This window comes from Galeopterus variegatus, unplaced genomic scaffold (genome assembly GCF_000696425.1).
Source record: "Galeopterus variegatus unplaced genomic scaffold, G_variegatus-3.0.2 Scaffold4555, whole genome shotgun sequence".
Taxonomy (NCBI): domain Eukaryota; kingdom Metazoa; phylum Chordata; class Mammalia; order Dermoptera; family Cynocephalidae; genus Galeopterus; species Galeopterus variegatus.
The window spans coordinates 48,118-63,191 of record NW_007730666.1 but is presented as its reverse complement, the minus strand read 5'-3'; the positions used below and the strand labels follow the sequence as shown (position 1 = coordinate 63,191).

Genomic DNA, 15,074 nt, shown 5'->3' with positions numbered 1-15,074 from the left:
GGGTCTCAGAGGGAGCCTGGTTAAAGGATAAAGGGGCAGAGGCAAGGCAGGGACACATTTTCCCCAAATACAGGCCCATCTGCTCCGCCTGGACTGGGCAGTCATCCCATCAGCCCCCACGGAGGGGATTCCATACACACCCACTCTCATCCCCAGAAGTAGCTCCCAGCCCGTCTCCAAATACAGCACACCCGGCTCTGCACCGTCCACGGCTCCACTGCCACAGGAGAGGCTGGACAACCTTTTTTTGCTCCCTACAAGAATTTTGACAAAACTGTATGCCCCCAACCTTTCTAAGTTGATGTCTATAATGTTCTGTCCTATGTTCAATGACATACTTTTATTAACAGAAATTAGAAAATATTAAATATTTTATAGGATGAAATGCAATGAGGAATAAGTGATCAGAATATTTGATGACATGATCTGATAAAAATCAGTTTTAATAATCAAATTAATAACCCACATAGAGTCTGAAATTATGTGACATTTCATAGAGTGGGTTTTATCCACTTCGTATTTCACAATGTGAGAAACCTAAAAACGCGTCCATTTACATTGAGAAGAATGGATCTCGCTGACTTCTGCTCTCCGTCTGTCCTGAATTCAGAATGTCTCAGCGCAGCTGGGCCTCCCCGACAGGGAACGTCACATACAGCACTGGGAAGGACAGGAAGGCTGCGGCCTGATGCAGGGATCAGTCCAGAGGCATCCCAAGCCAGCACTTCCTGTCACCCCCTTGTCTGGGGGCCCAGGAGCTGTTGCCACCCAGCGCGATGAGCCATAATTCACTGCAAGCAGGCTAGGGTGCCAACCAGGCCACTGCCCATTCCTCCCACTGCTCCACACTGCCCACGCGTGAGGCCAGGAGCTTCTGACCTTGGCCTCCCACTGGCCCTCCACTGAGATGCCTGTTGGTTCAGGCCCTGTTCCCACTCTACCCCTCCCAGAAGCCTCCCCCAAGTCTCCAGCTGGGCAGTCTCTCCTCTGAGGCTCCATCCCCCCAGTTCATCCCAGGTCCAGGTCGTGTCCCCGGAGAGAAGCCCCGCCTGACACATGGCCCTACCCTCTTCCCACCAGCCTTCAGGAAGCTGCCAGCACACACCTTAAGCTAACATGTGTTTGTAGAGCACGTACAGGGCACGCAGGGCATCTGTAAAAGATGCCAACATCACTTGGAGGCGGTTATAGCAACTCACCTCTCCTGGCTTGGGGACAAAATTATCTACTTGGCAGCCAACTCAGGTGCCCAAGAAACAGCCCTTGACAATGTTCCTTTAACTAGACCATGAACCCCCATTCCCCTCCCCCAGGCTAATGGGAAATACCATTTCAGTGGTTCCTTAAAACTTACCAAAGTGATTACATTGACACATGTAACCCCTCACCCCCACCCCATCGCCTGCTGCCTCGAGGGCCCCGTGGGGAGTGGGAGCAGCAGCCAGGCTGCAGCTGCCGCCTGCTCCTTCTCCACGTCAGCGTGCTTCAGCCCCAAACCTATCGTTCTGAAGGTAAAAACAAAAACACCCTTCTCACACATGCAGCATCTTCTAGCTCCTGCCTTAATCCTCCTGTGTGTCCACCCTGGCTGAGTTGCCAGAGAAAAGCCGACGGTTCTCATCTGCGATCACTGGGGACGCGCTTGCAGTAGACTGGGGTGCTGACAGCCTCCTCTCCTCTGCCTGTGCAAGCTGACAGCAAGGGGCTGCCCGGAGTGCTGGGTTGTAAGGGATTTGGAGGCAGAGTCCCGCTTCAGCAGGAGGAAACCAGGAGTGACTAGCAATGTCTGCCAGGGCCACGGGGTGGGTGTGGGGACATGAGTGCAGACCATCAACACCTAGGAAGAAACTGAGATTGAGAACTGGTGGCCTGACGACAGGTTTCTTTGGCTCACGCAGGTTGTTTTTAAATTTTTCAAAACTTGAATTTTATTGCTGTTATTTATAAAATAGAAGGTTTTATCCCCCAAAATGCTGGATTTGGGAGTCTATAGAGTACAGGAAGAATTGGCCCTGCTGGGGTTTGTTGCCACCTGACCATGGCAGCTGGAGCCGAGTGGGTGAGGCCATGCACCCCAGGTCACCAGTATCCACCTCGAGCCCGTCCCTGGGATGTGTCTACCTGGCCTGTCAAGTCCCTGTTGTGACCCCCGGACTTGATTATGGATTAAGCCGAGTGGGTGAGGCCATGCACCCCAGGTCACCAGTATCCACCTCGAGCCCGTCCCTGGGGTGTGTCTACCTGGCCTGTCAAGTCCCTGTTGTGACCCCCGGACTTGATTATGGATTAGCTTCTGTTGATCCAATGAGCAGCAGAGGGGACTCCTGTGAGACAACTCCTGGAGAGTATGTGTCATGGCCCCCAGGAGCCTGGGGATAGCTGCCAGAGACCACCGAGGGAGAAGGAAGAAAAGTGCACATTTATTGAGCACCAAATGTTTGTCCATCACTGTGCTGGGGGTTTTCAACACGGGAGCTCACTAAACCCATGCAGCAAACCTGAGGGAGGTCATGTTATAATTACAGTTTTGCAGACAAGGAAACTGAGGCTTGGGCAGGCAGGACCCAAGGTCACCTGGCTGGTAAGTGGCTGAGGCAGGATTTCTCCTCATGTTTGGGCCCCACCAGGCTCACCCCCACCAAGGAGGACCCAGAGGATGAAGCCACCCCTGCCCAAGGGCAATTATTCCTTAAGGAGGGAAGCACTGGGTCCTTCAGATTCCATTTTCCTGGTTCCTGCAAATTGTCTTTATTTGCTTTCAGTAAATACTCCCCAAATGAAAGTGGTCACCTGATGAGGCTGCTAATGAAATCCTCCACAGAATTTTATTTGCTAATTACACACAACATAAAACTTAACAAAATGATAGACGATCAACAAACCTACAGTCTCAGGGGTTTTTTCCCCCTTTTTTCTCACTCTTTAACTGAGATCGCTCACTTTATTTGATGTCAAAACTGTGGCTCTAAATCAGCTCCTTGAGAATTAATCATGTGGTAAAACGATCCCGAGGATTTGTTGATACATCCACAGGAACTCTCTCAGGGGCTGTGGCCGACACAGGCATGCACACCTGCAACGTCAGGAGCTGGGATGTGGCGTCTTGCTTAGGGTGTGACCCTGGGCCTGTCCCTTCCCATCTCTGGGCCTCAGTTTCCCCATCTGGACAATGAAGGAGTTGAATTGAATCAGTGGGTTTCCAAATTTTATTTTGGAAGCAGACTGCCTCACTCAAAATATCAGTGTATAAAATACCAAAGAGTGTCTTGGTTCAAGAGCTGCCAAAGACTGATCAGGACCAATACGATCACCAGCAACCGTGGGAGATCCACGGCACTGACTTGGACTCTGTGCCCTCCTGGCACACCCTCTGCCTCGGGACTGTGCAGCTCCTCCCAACACAAGGTGGAGTGACTCTTTCTCTACCCCGTGGTTCTGGACTCGGACACACGATTTTTTTTGTCCAATAGAATGAAGTGCAAAAGGATAGCCTGTCAGTGTCCCCTGGCCCTCAAGAGGCCATGTGTGTCTCCATGGACTTTGCTGCACCTGGGCTGTCACCATGACAAGGACGTGTCCCAGCTGGGGGAAGAGGAGAGACACTTGGAGCAGAGCCCAGCCTAGGTTAGCCAAGCCCAGACTCATGAGAAATAATGAATGTTAGCTGATTTAAGTCACTGAGATTGGGAGTAGTTTGTTACATAGCAATAGCTAAGTGATACATCTAGCACAAAATTGGGCATATGAGTAGGTATTTTACATTATCTCTCCTTCAGAGTGACATGAAGAAATGACTAAAAAAAGAGGAAACATTTGGGTGGAGGACAGATAATTCACAGAGAGAAATATGAATGGCCAATAAATAAAAAAGCTCATCCTCACTAGTAACCAAGAAATTTGAATTAAACTCATAAAATGGCATTTTCACCTACCAAACCAGCAAAGATAAACATATACGTGTGACAATATTGTGTGTTGGTAAGGATGAGGAAAACAAACTATATCCAGCTGGTGTGTGCAAGTTGGTACAATGCTTTGGAAATTAATTTAGCAACACTGGCAAAATTGATCATGAGTAATTCCACTCCTTGATATCCATCCTAGAGAAACTTGCCCCTGTGCCCATGGAGTCTTATACAGGGATGTTCATTGCAGCATTGCTTATGACAGCAAAAACTTGAAATAACCTCCCTGTCCAACAATAGGGGAATGAAGGATCGAACCGAAGTGTGGCTGTGTGAGGGAGTCACACACAACACCTAAGAGGGAAAAGCGAGATGCTGCATGTTGCCAAGTACGACAACAATTACGTAAAAATTTAAAAGAACACACAAAACAATAATTATTTATTTACTGATGCTTATCATTAAGAATACAAGTTGCTTTGGCAAGATAGGCTCCAAATTTATAAAAGTAGTTGCCTCTGAGAAGGGAGGGGAGGGGCTTGAAGGCGGAAGCTAAATGAGACTTTAGTCATATTGTTTGTTTTTTGGGAAAAAACCAAAAACAAAACACAGTTGGAAGCCCATGAGACCACGCTAACTATTGCTCACAATGAGTGGTAGGCACAGGGGTCTGTGATATAATTCTTTGCATTTTTCTGTTAAATATTTTTCTTATGAAAACTTTTTTCTATGTTAAACTTCTTTTTGCTTACGTTAAAATTTTTTCTCATGATCACAGAATAACCCATGAGACAGTCAGAGCTGAGCTGCTCTGAGGGACATGGGTGTGGGCCCTAGCTCTCTCCCCTCCTGGTGGATGCCCCGGCCCAGGCAGGCAGAGGCGGAGGCAGGACCGGGTGTGGAGGACAAACTCGAACTCTAGTCTGCTTGAATTCAAATCCTGCCACTGCCAGCATGTGACACCAGGAGAGTGGCTTCACCTTGCCTGCCTCGGTTTCCCCAACCCGGAGGCAGGACCGGGTGTGGAGGACAAACTCGAACTCTAGTCTGCTTGAATTCAAATCCTGTCACTGCCAGCATGTGACACCAGGAGAGTGGCTTCACCTTGCCTGCCTCGGTTTCCCCAACCATAAGTAGCTGTGCCCACCTCCCAGGGCTGTGGTTATTGTGCAGTGTGTGGCAAGGGCCTGGCAAGTGGAGTGCAGGCCTCTCCCCACAGTCCACACAGGCCCTGGGAGCCGTGCTGACTGGGGCGATGACTCTGCCAAGCTGTCTTTGTTTGGCTCTGGCCCAGGCAGCTGGGAGGAGTATGGAGGAGGCTGAGATAGGCCCCTCCCCAGGACCTTGGGGTGAGATGGACTTAGAGTTTCAGCCTTCACCTGGCTCCCTGGCCCCTGCTTCTCTCTTCCCACCAGCCTGAAGCTCAGAGTGTTCCAGAAAACCAGAGGCCCACAGCCAGGGAAAACCTACGACCACTTATTCCTTCATGTAGTCACTCATGTATTCAGTCAACAAACCAGCCTGAGAACTTCCTTCCCCATGCGGTCCCCACCACAAGGGCTGCAATGGAGGGTGAGGCTGGGTGGGTGGTTTTGTTTGGACACAGGACCCGCATGGATGGAGCAATGTGTCCCTCGGAGCCCCATTTCCACCAACCCTCATGGCAGCCTCTCACAGGCAGCTGACTGCACCCTGGCCCCATGACAGAGGGAATCGGAACACAGGACGGGGAGCCCTGCCTCCGACGGCCTGCCTGTGCCCTTTGTCCTCAGAGTCTCCTGCCTGAGTACCTGGCCAGCCTGAGGCAGGAACACCCAGGAAACCGTGTCCCAGCAGGATGGGCTCAGGGGGCAGTGCCAGACAGAGCCCCAGAGAGAAGAGGCTGAAGAGAGGGGGCCAAGTGACAGAAAACCTGCCTGAAATGGACTCAACCAGAAGGGAATCCATGTCACGTTTAGTACCAGGCACCAATTGCTGCAATAATGCTGCCTAACAAGCAGCCCCGAAAATCAGTGGTTTTAAAGAACCATCATTTACTCTCGTACTCACAGGTCTGCAGGTAAGTTGATCTGGGATGGGCAGGTCTGTCTCAGGTCCCTTTTAGGTGTTGTTCTTCCTCCTTGGACCAGCAGCCACGTGGACTTCCTGATGACTGTGTCAGGCAGAAGCACAAGAAGTGGGGCACTGGGTGGGACTCAGAACTGACACACTGTCACTCCCACCCATGTGCTATTGGCCAAAGCAAATCACATGGCCACGCCCAACTTCACTGAGCAGGAGGAACCTCAAAGTCACATGGGAGACCACGCAGGCATGTGGGGAGGCAAGGGCTGGAATAGTGGTACGGTTTGCCACGCGGGGCAGCAAGCAGGACAGATGTCAGGAGGGCCACTTTACAGGTGAGGTAACTACTGTGGTCCAGAGAGGCAAAATGATCTCGCCTGCCGCCCAGAACAGGTGGACCTAGGCTCCCAGTCACCCGATGTCTAAGCTCCCTGGGTTTTTCACCAGCCTAGCCCTTTGCTACCCACCCTGGATGTCCCAGTTCTGTGTTCCCTTCTAGATGGTGTAGCAGACCTCAGATGTTACATTTCCAGAATGCCCAAGGCTGTATGAGGTGTACATATGAGTGCGCGCGCGCACACACACACACACACGGACAAAGAGAGAGGTAGAGAGAGCAACAGAGTTAATTTTTGGCCAAACGTGGGAATTCTAGAGAAAAAAAAAATCTGTGTAATACTGTATTTTTAGCGCTAAATGGTGCTAAAAGCATTTTTTGGCACCCTTTAGAGATTGACAGTCGCGTGGTTAGTTTGGGAACAGAAAGCCGAACCATGCTGTGTCACCAGGTTTTCTCAATGTGCCTCATCGGGTGCACTCACTGCTTCCAGCTGTACCCACTCTTGCTGTCCCCAATGTGCTCTAAAATGTTGCTGGCCCCTGGGGAGGAGAAAGCTCGAACCTCCGGCTCCGTCTGTCAGGCCCCGGAGTATCCAAGATATGTGAAGGGAGGACACTGTCACCATCAGAGAGAAAAGCAGCAGGCAGATGCTGAGACTTTTCCATTTCGTCTGAAAGGAGTTGAGGAGATCAGCTTCCTGACCTCCAGTGGCCCCTGAAGGCTTTCTGTTCACAGGCGTGATCACCCAGCACCCTCACCAGCCATGGGCCAGGAACAGCCATGAGATGACCCCAGGATGGGATAGCGGGAGCTGCCTGCTGAGGAGCTTCCAGGAAAGACCTCTTTGGTCCTCAGGAGGAGACAGGGAGAGCTTGCTCTGCCCCTCTTCTGCAGATGTGCCATGTCTGGAAGTGAAGTGATGTCCAGATCTTGCATTCCTGAGGGACCTGCCTGAGGGCAGTGCTGACACCTACTGAGTGTCAGGTGGGCCCCGTGCTGAGTATCTGACATCAGCTGAATACTTGCGGGGCCTTCTTGTGCATGGACTTCTGGGGACATAGTAGAATCAGGCCTGTTCTCACCCCCGAGGGAGGTCCCAGGCAGGGAGTCCAGCGATGGCACCACGGCATGCAAATGCCATGACAACAGAGGTCGGGAGCACCCTCCTGTGCTCACCTGCTGTCCCTCCACCTCATCACTCTGCACATGCTTTCTCCGTCCTGGCTCCTCACGTGGCCCGGTGCCAGCAGCATGTGTGAGTGCAGTGCCTTGCATCTATTGGCTCACTGAGTCCTCACGGGGTCCTCATGGGGTCAGAGTCCTCCCCATTTTCCAGCCAGGGAAACCAGGACCAGGGCAGCGATGGCGGCTGCAATGGTCTTTAGCCTTCTGCATGTAGCTTCCCAGGACAAGGGTTTATATATTCTAAGACTGTCATGTATCCCCCAAGCACTTCTGGGGCCAGTCACCTCCCATTCCCGACTCCCAGCAGTGTCCGGATCCGGCCTCCTTTCTGCCCAGCCTGCTGGGGAGCCAAGGCCTCCTCTGCCCCACTTCCTCCAGGAGAGGAGCACACCCCCACTCGTCAAGCCACTGCCTGAGCGACAGACTTCGCACACAGCCAGCATCTTATCTGTTTTTACAATGACTTTGCAAGCACTGCTGTGCTCCTCTCATGGAGGAGAAAACTGAAGCTCAGAGTGGGGAAGAGACCAGAGCAGGAGCATGCAGACAGGAGGGGGTGGATCTAGGACCGAACCCAGCTCCGTCTGGTCTCAAAGCCTAGCAGGAGACAAAGGAGGCAGGTCGCACCTGGCGACAAGGAGCAGGGTGAAGGGAGCCTAAGGAGAGCACAGCCTGTTGGGAAACTGCAGTTCACTGGGTGTGGACAGAGGTCTGGAAGGGAGAGAGTGATGGGGACTGAGCTGGGGTTTAAGGAGGGGTGGAAGAGCCAGGGACAGATCTGTGCACAGCAGGACAATGGGGAGAGGGCTGCTGAGAGGAGAGGCTGGGGAAGGGAGGCGATGGGGAGACAAGGAGGGGACAGACTTACGGGCCTTGGAGAAGGTGGATGTTGGGAACAGAGTGAGGATGTGTCCTTCCTTTAGGAGAGCCTTCATGAGCTATGTGGGACACCTGCTCACCTTTGTGCCTAAAATGTTGTCAAATGTTGGCTGCTAGCAGCAAAAGAGGCTGGGGAAGGTTGCACGTATTCTGGCTACTTTCTGCCCAGCAGACTGGGTGCAGACCCTTAGGAAGAAGGGGGATGGGTTTTGGGGACAACTAGAAGCAGAGGCTCCTGCCAGCTGACCTTGGGCAAATTACCTGGTTTCCCTGAGCACCCGCTCTTCCATACCTGTGACACGGGCCACCACTGCAGCCAGCATTCTAGGGTTAACACAGGCGCCATGCTCAGGACAGTGCCTGTGAGCACTCAGTAAAGGCCGGGCACAGGGCATGAGCAGATGAGCAGGCAAGTGGGCCAGAGAGGGTGACAGAGGAGCTGGCAGCACGGTGGGAGGGCTAAGAGGAAGGGTGTCTGGGCTGCAGAGAGCCCAGTGAGAGGGAAGGGGCCACACGGAGGTGCTGGGCACCCTGGGGAGAACAGCCTCAGTGGGGTGGGGGAGGACAACGGGCAGTGGCAGTAAGTGAACACTGGCAGGGTGTGGGGAAGGGAAGGAGTTTTCTTTTTGGGGGTTCAGATGTGCCCGAGAAAGGACCGAGGCCTGGGTGTGTGTGGGTAGGGCTGTGCCCTCCTGGAGGGGAGGCAGCGGGCTCTGCCCCACTGGCTTCTCACAGGTGGGAGGGGAGGCTTGGTGGCCAGAGGGAAGATGGAAGTGCCACAGGGAGCTCTGAATCTGCACAGTGGGAGCCGTGTCCGCAGGGCTTGGGTCACTCCCAGGCAGGGTGTGCGAAACCCCAGCAATGATCATGCCCCTCCTAAGAAATCATATAGAGCTTTATTAAATAAACTAAGTAGAAATGCTCCTGTTTACATCCAGGTTGTCAGTGTGAGCTCAAGTAATTCAAGGCACAGTTCTTCCTTTCTCCAGCTTTAGAAAACTCAATTGCATGGCCTAGCCACAAAGGACGGAAGTGGATCACACTGGATCCTCAGAGTCAGACTGGCCTCTCCACATACAACGTCACACGTGGGCAGCTATGGGGCACAAGCCTCTGGATCTCCCTGAGAGTGGTGCGGCACCATGGCGTCACATTCTGAAAGTCTCAACCCTGGACAGGAGCTGGGCAGAGGAGGGGTTTCCAGAGTCCCTCTCCTCCCCCAGCTCTGTGGGGAGTCCCCTCCTGGAGGGGTGGCCCCTGGACACCCCAGCTTAGCCTGGGCTGGGCTCCAGGGCCTGCTAGGAGCTGCAGTGGCTCAGATCTGCTGAGGTTCTCGAGCATCATCAGCATTGTACAAAAGAGAGGGACGAGTAACACTGGCCTTTGTGCTGAGGCAGAACACGACTGCTTCTCAAAACAAACAGAAAAGAGGATCCCTGCCACCGGCTCAAGGACGCTTTCCTAAGGACCACACTGGACATCCCTACACTGATGGAGAAGCCAGGACAGGGAGAGTGAGAGAGACCCCCACTCCGGACATCTCAGCGGGGCTGAAGCCAAGTCCACCAGATGTTCCAACACTTAGGAAACAAAAAAACACAAGGGACTTAAGTCTATTCACAGTGGCCTGAAGAGTAGGAAAAGCAGGCCTGTGTTGGGCACACATGGCTTTCCAGCCTCCCACGTGCCACGGGCTCAGCTATCCAGGGGCTCAGCACGCTGCGTTCCTGAGGCTTCTTGTGCAGTGGCGGGGCAGGCACAGGACACTCACGTCCCTCTGCTCCCCGAATTTCCTAGCAGCAGCCGGACTAGGGGAAAAGTATGTTTCACAGGGGAAAAAAACCCACCAAAAAACCCAAAAGTAATTAGACAATCCCTGAGAGCACTACCATAACACCAGTACAGACAACTTCTAAACAGTTTCTAACTGCTCATTCTTGAGGAGAGGGATTTTAGTGACACTAAGAAGATAAAAACACAACTGCACATTGTCTAGAAATCCTAGACATCCATTCATGAAGGAATGAGCCAAAAAGTCTTACTTAGCTATGCAGGATTTGGAAGGATAAAAAACAAACGTGAAACTCCTGCATATAAGCAGCAGCTAATGAGCACCACCTATCTAAAACACGCTCTATCAAAACAGCGGCAGCAGTGACGCTGGCCTGGGTGGAGGGGCTTGTTCCAGCGCGAACGGGATGGAGGTCCCCATCATCGAAGTGTGCGAGGCAGGTCTCAGGGCTTCCGTGAGGAGCGGCCTTCAGCCCTGGCCCTGGCCCCTCAATGCTGCTGCCTAGTGGGAGGCGTAGGCTGGGCTCCACAGCCCCGAGGCAGGGCTGGATTTGCGACCAGGAGGCAGAGCAGTGAAAGATGTCGGGGATGAGGCAGCCAAATCTAGGGTGGAAAGAGGACAAAGTGAGAAACAGAACCAAAGGGAGACTGGACACGCTGCAACTGCTCGTCAGTGTCTGCATCAAGACGAGCGTTTAGGAGGTGCCTGCTGCATGCCTCAGCCACTTTCCTAATCATTTCTGGGGTCTCCCTGGGGTTGCTGAGCAGTCCTGAAAGGGAAGGGACGACTGTTGGACATGCACAGAGGCCTGGCAGGGGAGAATGAGTCTTGGGTTTCAGGACCATGTGGTTGCGTCTGTCCATGGGAATGTGGGAGGGAGGGCCCGTCCTTCTGGGTGGGAACAGCATCTTGGGCAGAAGACGCTGCATGAACAGACTACGAGGTGAGCAGATGGCTTTGCAGTGTTTTGGAGACAGTGCAAAGACTCCAGTGTGGCTCCAGCAGACCCAGGGAGAAGCATGTTGGGAGATGTGGTCAGAAAGGGCGAGAGCCTGCTGAAAGAATACCCACATAATGTGTCAGAGTTGCGGGGGAACCGAGCCATTGAGCATTCCACGGCATTCCCTGGACATTGCTTCTCAGGTATGAGAGGTTGCTGGGTAGAAGGCCATGATTCTAGGGGTCCAGGATGCTCCTCTATCTACACATCTGTGTCCTCATTTAAAACCCTCATAGACCCCCTCGAAGCCTGTCCATGGCCCTCCTAGGGTCAGCAGAACCCAGCTCAAGGATTCCTTATGCAGGAAGAGAACCTGTGGGTTGGAATCAGGAGACGTAAAGGGCTACTGTGTACACCTGCATGGGGGACGGGGGGCACTGCAGTTTCAGGGGACACCACTCACAGAGAGGTGCTCCCTGGAGGTGTGCAGGGTCACTAGGGCCTCAGGCCCACTGAGAGACAACTGGACTGTTGCAAGGAATGGGCTCTGCCCCTCTTCCCTATCTGGGAAACCCCTCCTCAGGACCGCCCTGAATCCCCATCTCCGAGTCCACTCCAGCTTACAGCTCTGCAGCAGCCTGTGCAGTTGGGAGCCCAGCCCTGGCACACACACCTGCAGAGACAGCTGGCTGCTGCCAACCTCTCCACCTGCACAGCGCTGTCTACGAAAGCCCTTGCTGACCCAGGAACGGCATCTGAGCCCATCCACTCCTGCTTACTACCTCCCAGATCTGCCCTGTGGGCCTCAGGTCTCAGCCTAAGCTCCTTTTGCCCAGGACAGGCCCGTGAGACTTGGGGTTCAGGGCCTTGCCCACCCCCTCAGGGCTACCCCTCTTTACAGCTGTGCCTGGCTGTGTGGGGTGTGGGGTGGAGTGTTACTCACAGTGGGGGCTATGCTGGGGGCCGGCTGGAGGCATGAGGGCTGGAGGCATGGTGAGCTCCCGGGGTGCACAGACTGTGTGGTAGGCTGCAAGAGTACGTGGCTGGTTAGAGCGGGTGGGGGTGGGGAGCTAACCTGAGACAACTCACCTATGATCGTGACATAGTCCACCTCACCTATGATCATGACAGCCGTCCCAGCCAGCAGGGCAAAGAGCGTGAAGAACATGACTTGGTAGGAGTCCAGGAAGTGCTGAAAGAGGCTGGCTCCGTCTGCCATCAACAGAAAGACAAGTGACCAAAACCGCTGGGGCTGCAGCGGTGTCATGTTCGTGCGTTACTACACATCTGCATAGTCCTATCCAACCCCCTGCTACCCCAGCCCATCTTAGATATGAGGACAGGGGACTTCAGAGGGCCAGGTGGCCTGCTCTCAGCCCAGGTCAGCATCTGGTCCTATCACCCTAGTACATCACCCCTTCCACCTGGGGCCATTGGAACCCAACCCTGTTCTGCCGAGACTATGCTTCCTTCCAGGAAACGCTCTTCTGGTGAAAGGGCTGACTGTCCGGCAGGGAGGTCAGGCTAATACATCCACTCTGCCTCCAAGTCAGCCCTGCTGCCCCAAACACAAGGAAGCCAGTTAAGGTGGTTTCGAAATGTCCAGTCATGAGTTAGAGATGTGAAAACAAAGATACTGGCTGGAAGTTCCACTGGCTGCATGGGGTGCCATGACTCTCAGAATCAGAGCCTCACAGATCAAGTGGAGCCCAGCATCTTCTGCCCCAGTGCTGCTCCTGCCCTGGGTCCCCCACCTGGGGGACAGCCTGGGCCCTGGCTCCCTCATCCATCTCCCCCCTCCTCGCCCCTGACCCTGACACCTCACCAGGGACCCAATGTGGCTATGTTTCCGCCCCTCTTGCACCTCACTGGGCTGCCCTGAGTCAGGAAGAAGGTGATGGCCTCAAGTGCCCCTAAAGGCCGGCCCGCCCCCTGCAGTCCTCTCCCAATATCGCCCCATCCCCCACCCCCAACTGAGCTCAGGCTCCTGATGGTCTAGCCACTCTGCCCTGCACATCACCCCAGGGTCTCTCTCTGCAGCACCCTCCCCTGGCCTACTCCGCCTTGCAGATCTTGCTGAAGCAGGCCTTTTGACCTGCACTCTCCACCCTGCAGAGGCACCTTGCAAACCCTTCCTTTCTTACTGCATCGGTCACCCTGTGTCCTCTCTATATGGGGGGGGCGGGGCTTCTCATTCATCCGTCCAGCACAGGGTCTGGCCCACAGCAGGAGCTCACAAGTGACTACAGAATACTGAATCCGTCCATTCAACACTAAACACTCACTGAGCATCTGCTGCAGGTCAGGGAGGCCCTGGTCTAAGCACTGTCCGCATGCACTGCTCATTGGAGAGGATGAGCAGAAACGATAATTAGTTACAGTATTATACGGGCTGAGAGGGGCAGCAGTGCTGCGGTAAGAAGAGAGTGTGAGTGCTTGGGAGAGAGGACCGACTTCAACAGCACCTGAGAAGATCAGATCAGAGGGAAGATTTGCAGGAGGTGACAGTGTTGGCCAAGGGCCTATCAGGGGAACGGTGGATGACAAAAGCTCCAGCTGAGGGCCACATGTGTTCCAGAAACAGGAAGGCCAGTGTGGCTGGAACAGGGGTGCTTGGGGCAGATGAGCCATATATGGATAAGGGAGGCAGATCATGTGGGGCCTCGTAGGGACTTGGGCTTTACCCCCGAGGGAGATGGGAGCCATGGCAAGATGTTGAGCAGAGGAGGGGCGTGATCCCTTGACTGCCGTGTTGAGAATAGGTGGGGAAGCAGGGGAAGAAAAGCATGTATGATGGCCCAATGAGCAACTGTCACTTTGAGGGACATTCTGCATTTCTGACTCCTTTGATTCTCACACCCCAAGTTTCAACTGATCAATACCAGGACCACTCCAGCCTGTCTCTCCCCGCCCAGGTCTGTCCCAGCTGATGTCATCCCCGGACTCACAAGGACCAGGCCCACGGCGATCCATCACAAAGGCCACAGTGACTGGGATGGTGATGCCTTGGTTAGTCCTGGGGCTGGAGAAGGTCAGGGTAGTGGACAGAGGTCCCTGGCTGCCGGCTGCAGGGTCTGAGATACCGACCATGTATGTTATAAAGCTGGGTGGCCCGACAGACTTCTCCTTCACGAAGGCCAGCACAGCCGGGGATCCGGATTTCACCTGGGAGAGATGTTAGGGCTGAAGGGAGCACGTTCTGCAGAGTGGATGGACCATCGTGTGGGGCTGCGGGATTCCCAGGCAGAAGTTTAGCTCTGTCCAGGTCATCTCTAGAAGCACCCCCATTTCAGCCTGACATGCTGGGCTTCCCTCCTGAGGCCCAAAGGGCTGTGGGGAGGGGGGACCCGCTGCCCAGGTCACACCTCCTAGGCAGGTGATAACGCCTGGGCACATCTGGATGGCATGCAGTCTGCAACGTCAGGAAGCACTGTCTATATGCAGGATATTTTTTAAGGAAAGGACAAATCAATATCATTGAATTCTAATCAAGTGCTATTTTAAAAAATGCTAAACCAACATGAAGTATCACCAAACACCAGCTCTGCACAGGAGCAGCCCAGAGCTCTGTTCACAGGCCCATCTCCAACAGAAACCCCCTCACCCCCAGGCCTGGCAGCCCTGCACCATCAACAATGCATTTATTCCCTGTCTCTTGGAGGACAGATAGCCACGTCTGCTGTGCAAGACAAGAGAAGGAGCAGGTGGAAAAGCCAGCAAACTTCTTCGTCCTCACACCAGATCTCTTCCCAGGCTTGCCAGACTCCAGAACCTTAGAGATCATTCACCTGCCATTTAGCATATGGGGAAAGTGAGGCCTGCAGACAGGGGACTTGTCCCCAGTAGTGATCAGGGCTTATTCTTCCTGCTCCAGGGCAGTGTGTGTTCTCACACTGAATTTGTTCATTTCATTCGTTCAACACACTAGATGTTTGTTGAGCACATGCTACGTGTTCTAAGTGCTTTGCT

General features: G+C 53.7%; 1 protein-coding gene across 1 annotated transcript in view; it reads right to left on the bottom strand.

Moving 5' to 3' along the window:
* Nucleotides 1–9,250: 9,250 nt before the first annotated feature.
* Nucleotides 9,251–15,074, bottom strand: part of NUP210 (nucleoporin 210kDa) — a 52,969-nt gene continuing 47,145 nt past the window's right edge. Inside the window, exons 23-26 of the mRNA XM_008587832.1 lie at nucleotides 14,054–14,270; nucleotides 12,222–12,317; nucleotides 12,049–12,132; nucleotides 9,251–10,767 (exon numbers count right to left, since the gene is read on the bottom strand). Coding sequence (XP_008586054.1) covers nucleotides 10,667–10,767; nucleotides 12,049–12,132; nucleotides 12,222–12,317; nucleotides 14,054–14,270 — 498 coding nt within the window. The 3' untranslated portion in view covers nucleotides 9,251–10,666. The remainder of the gene's footprint in view (nucleotides 10,768–12,048; nucleotides 12,133–12,221; nucleotides 12,318–14,053; nucleotides 14,271–15,074) is intronic.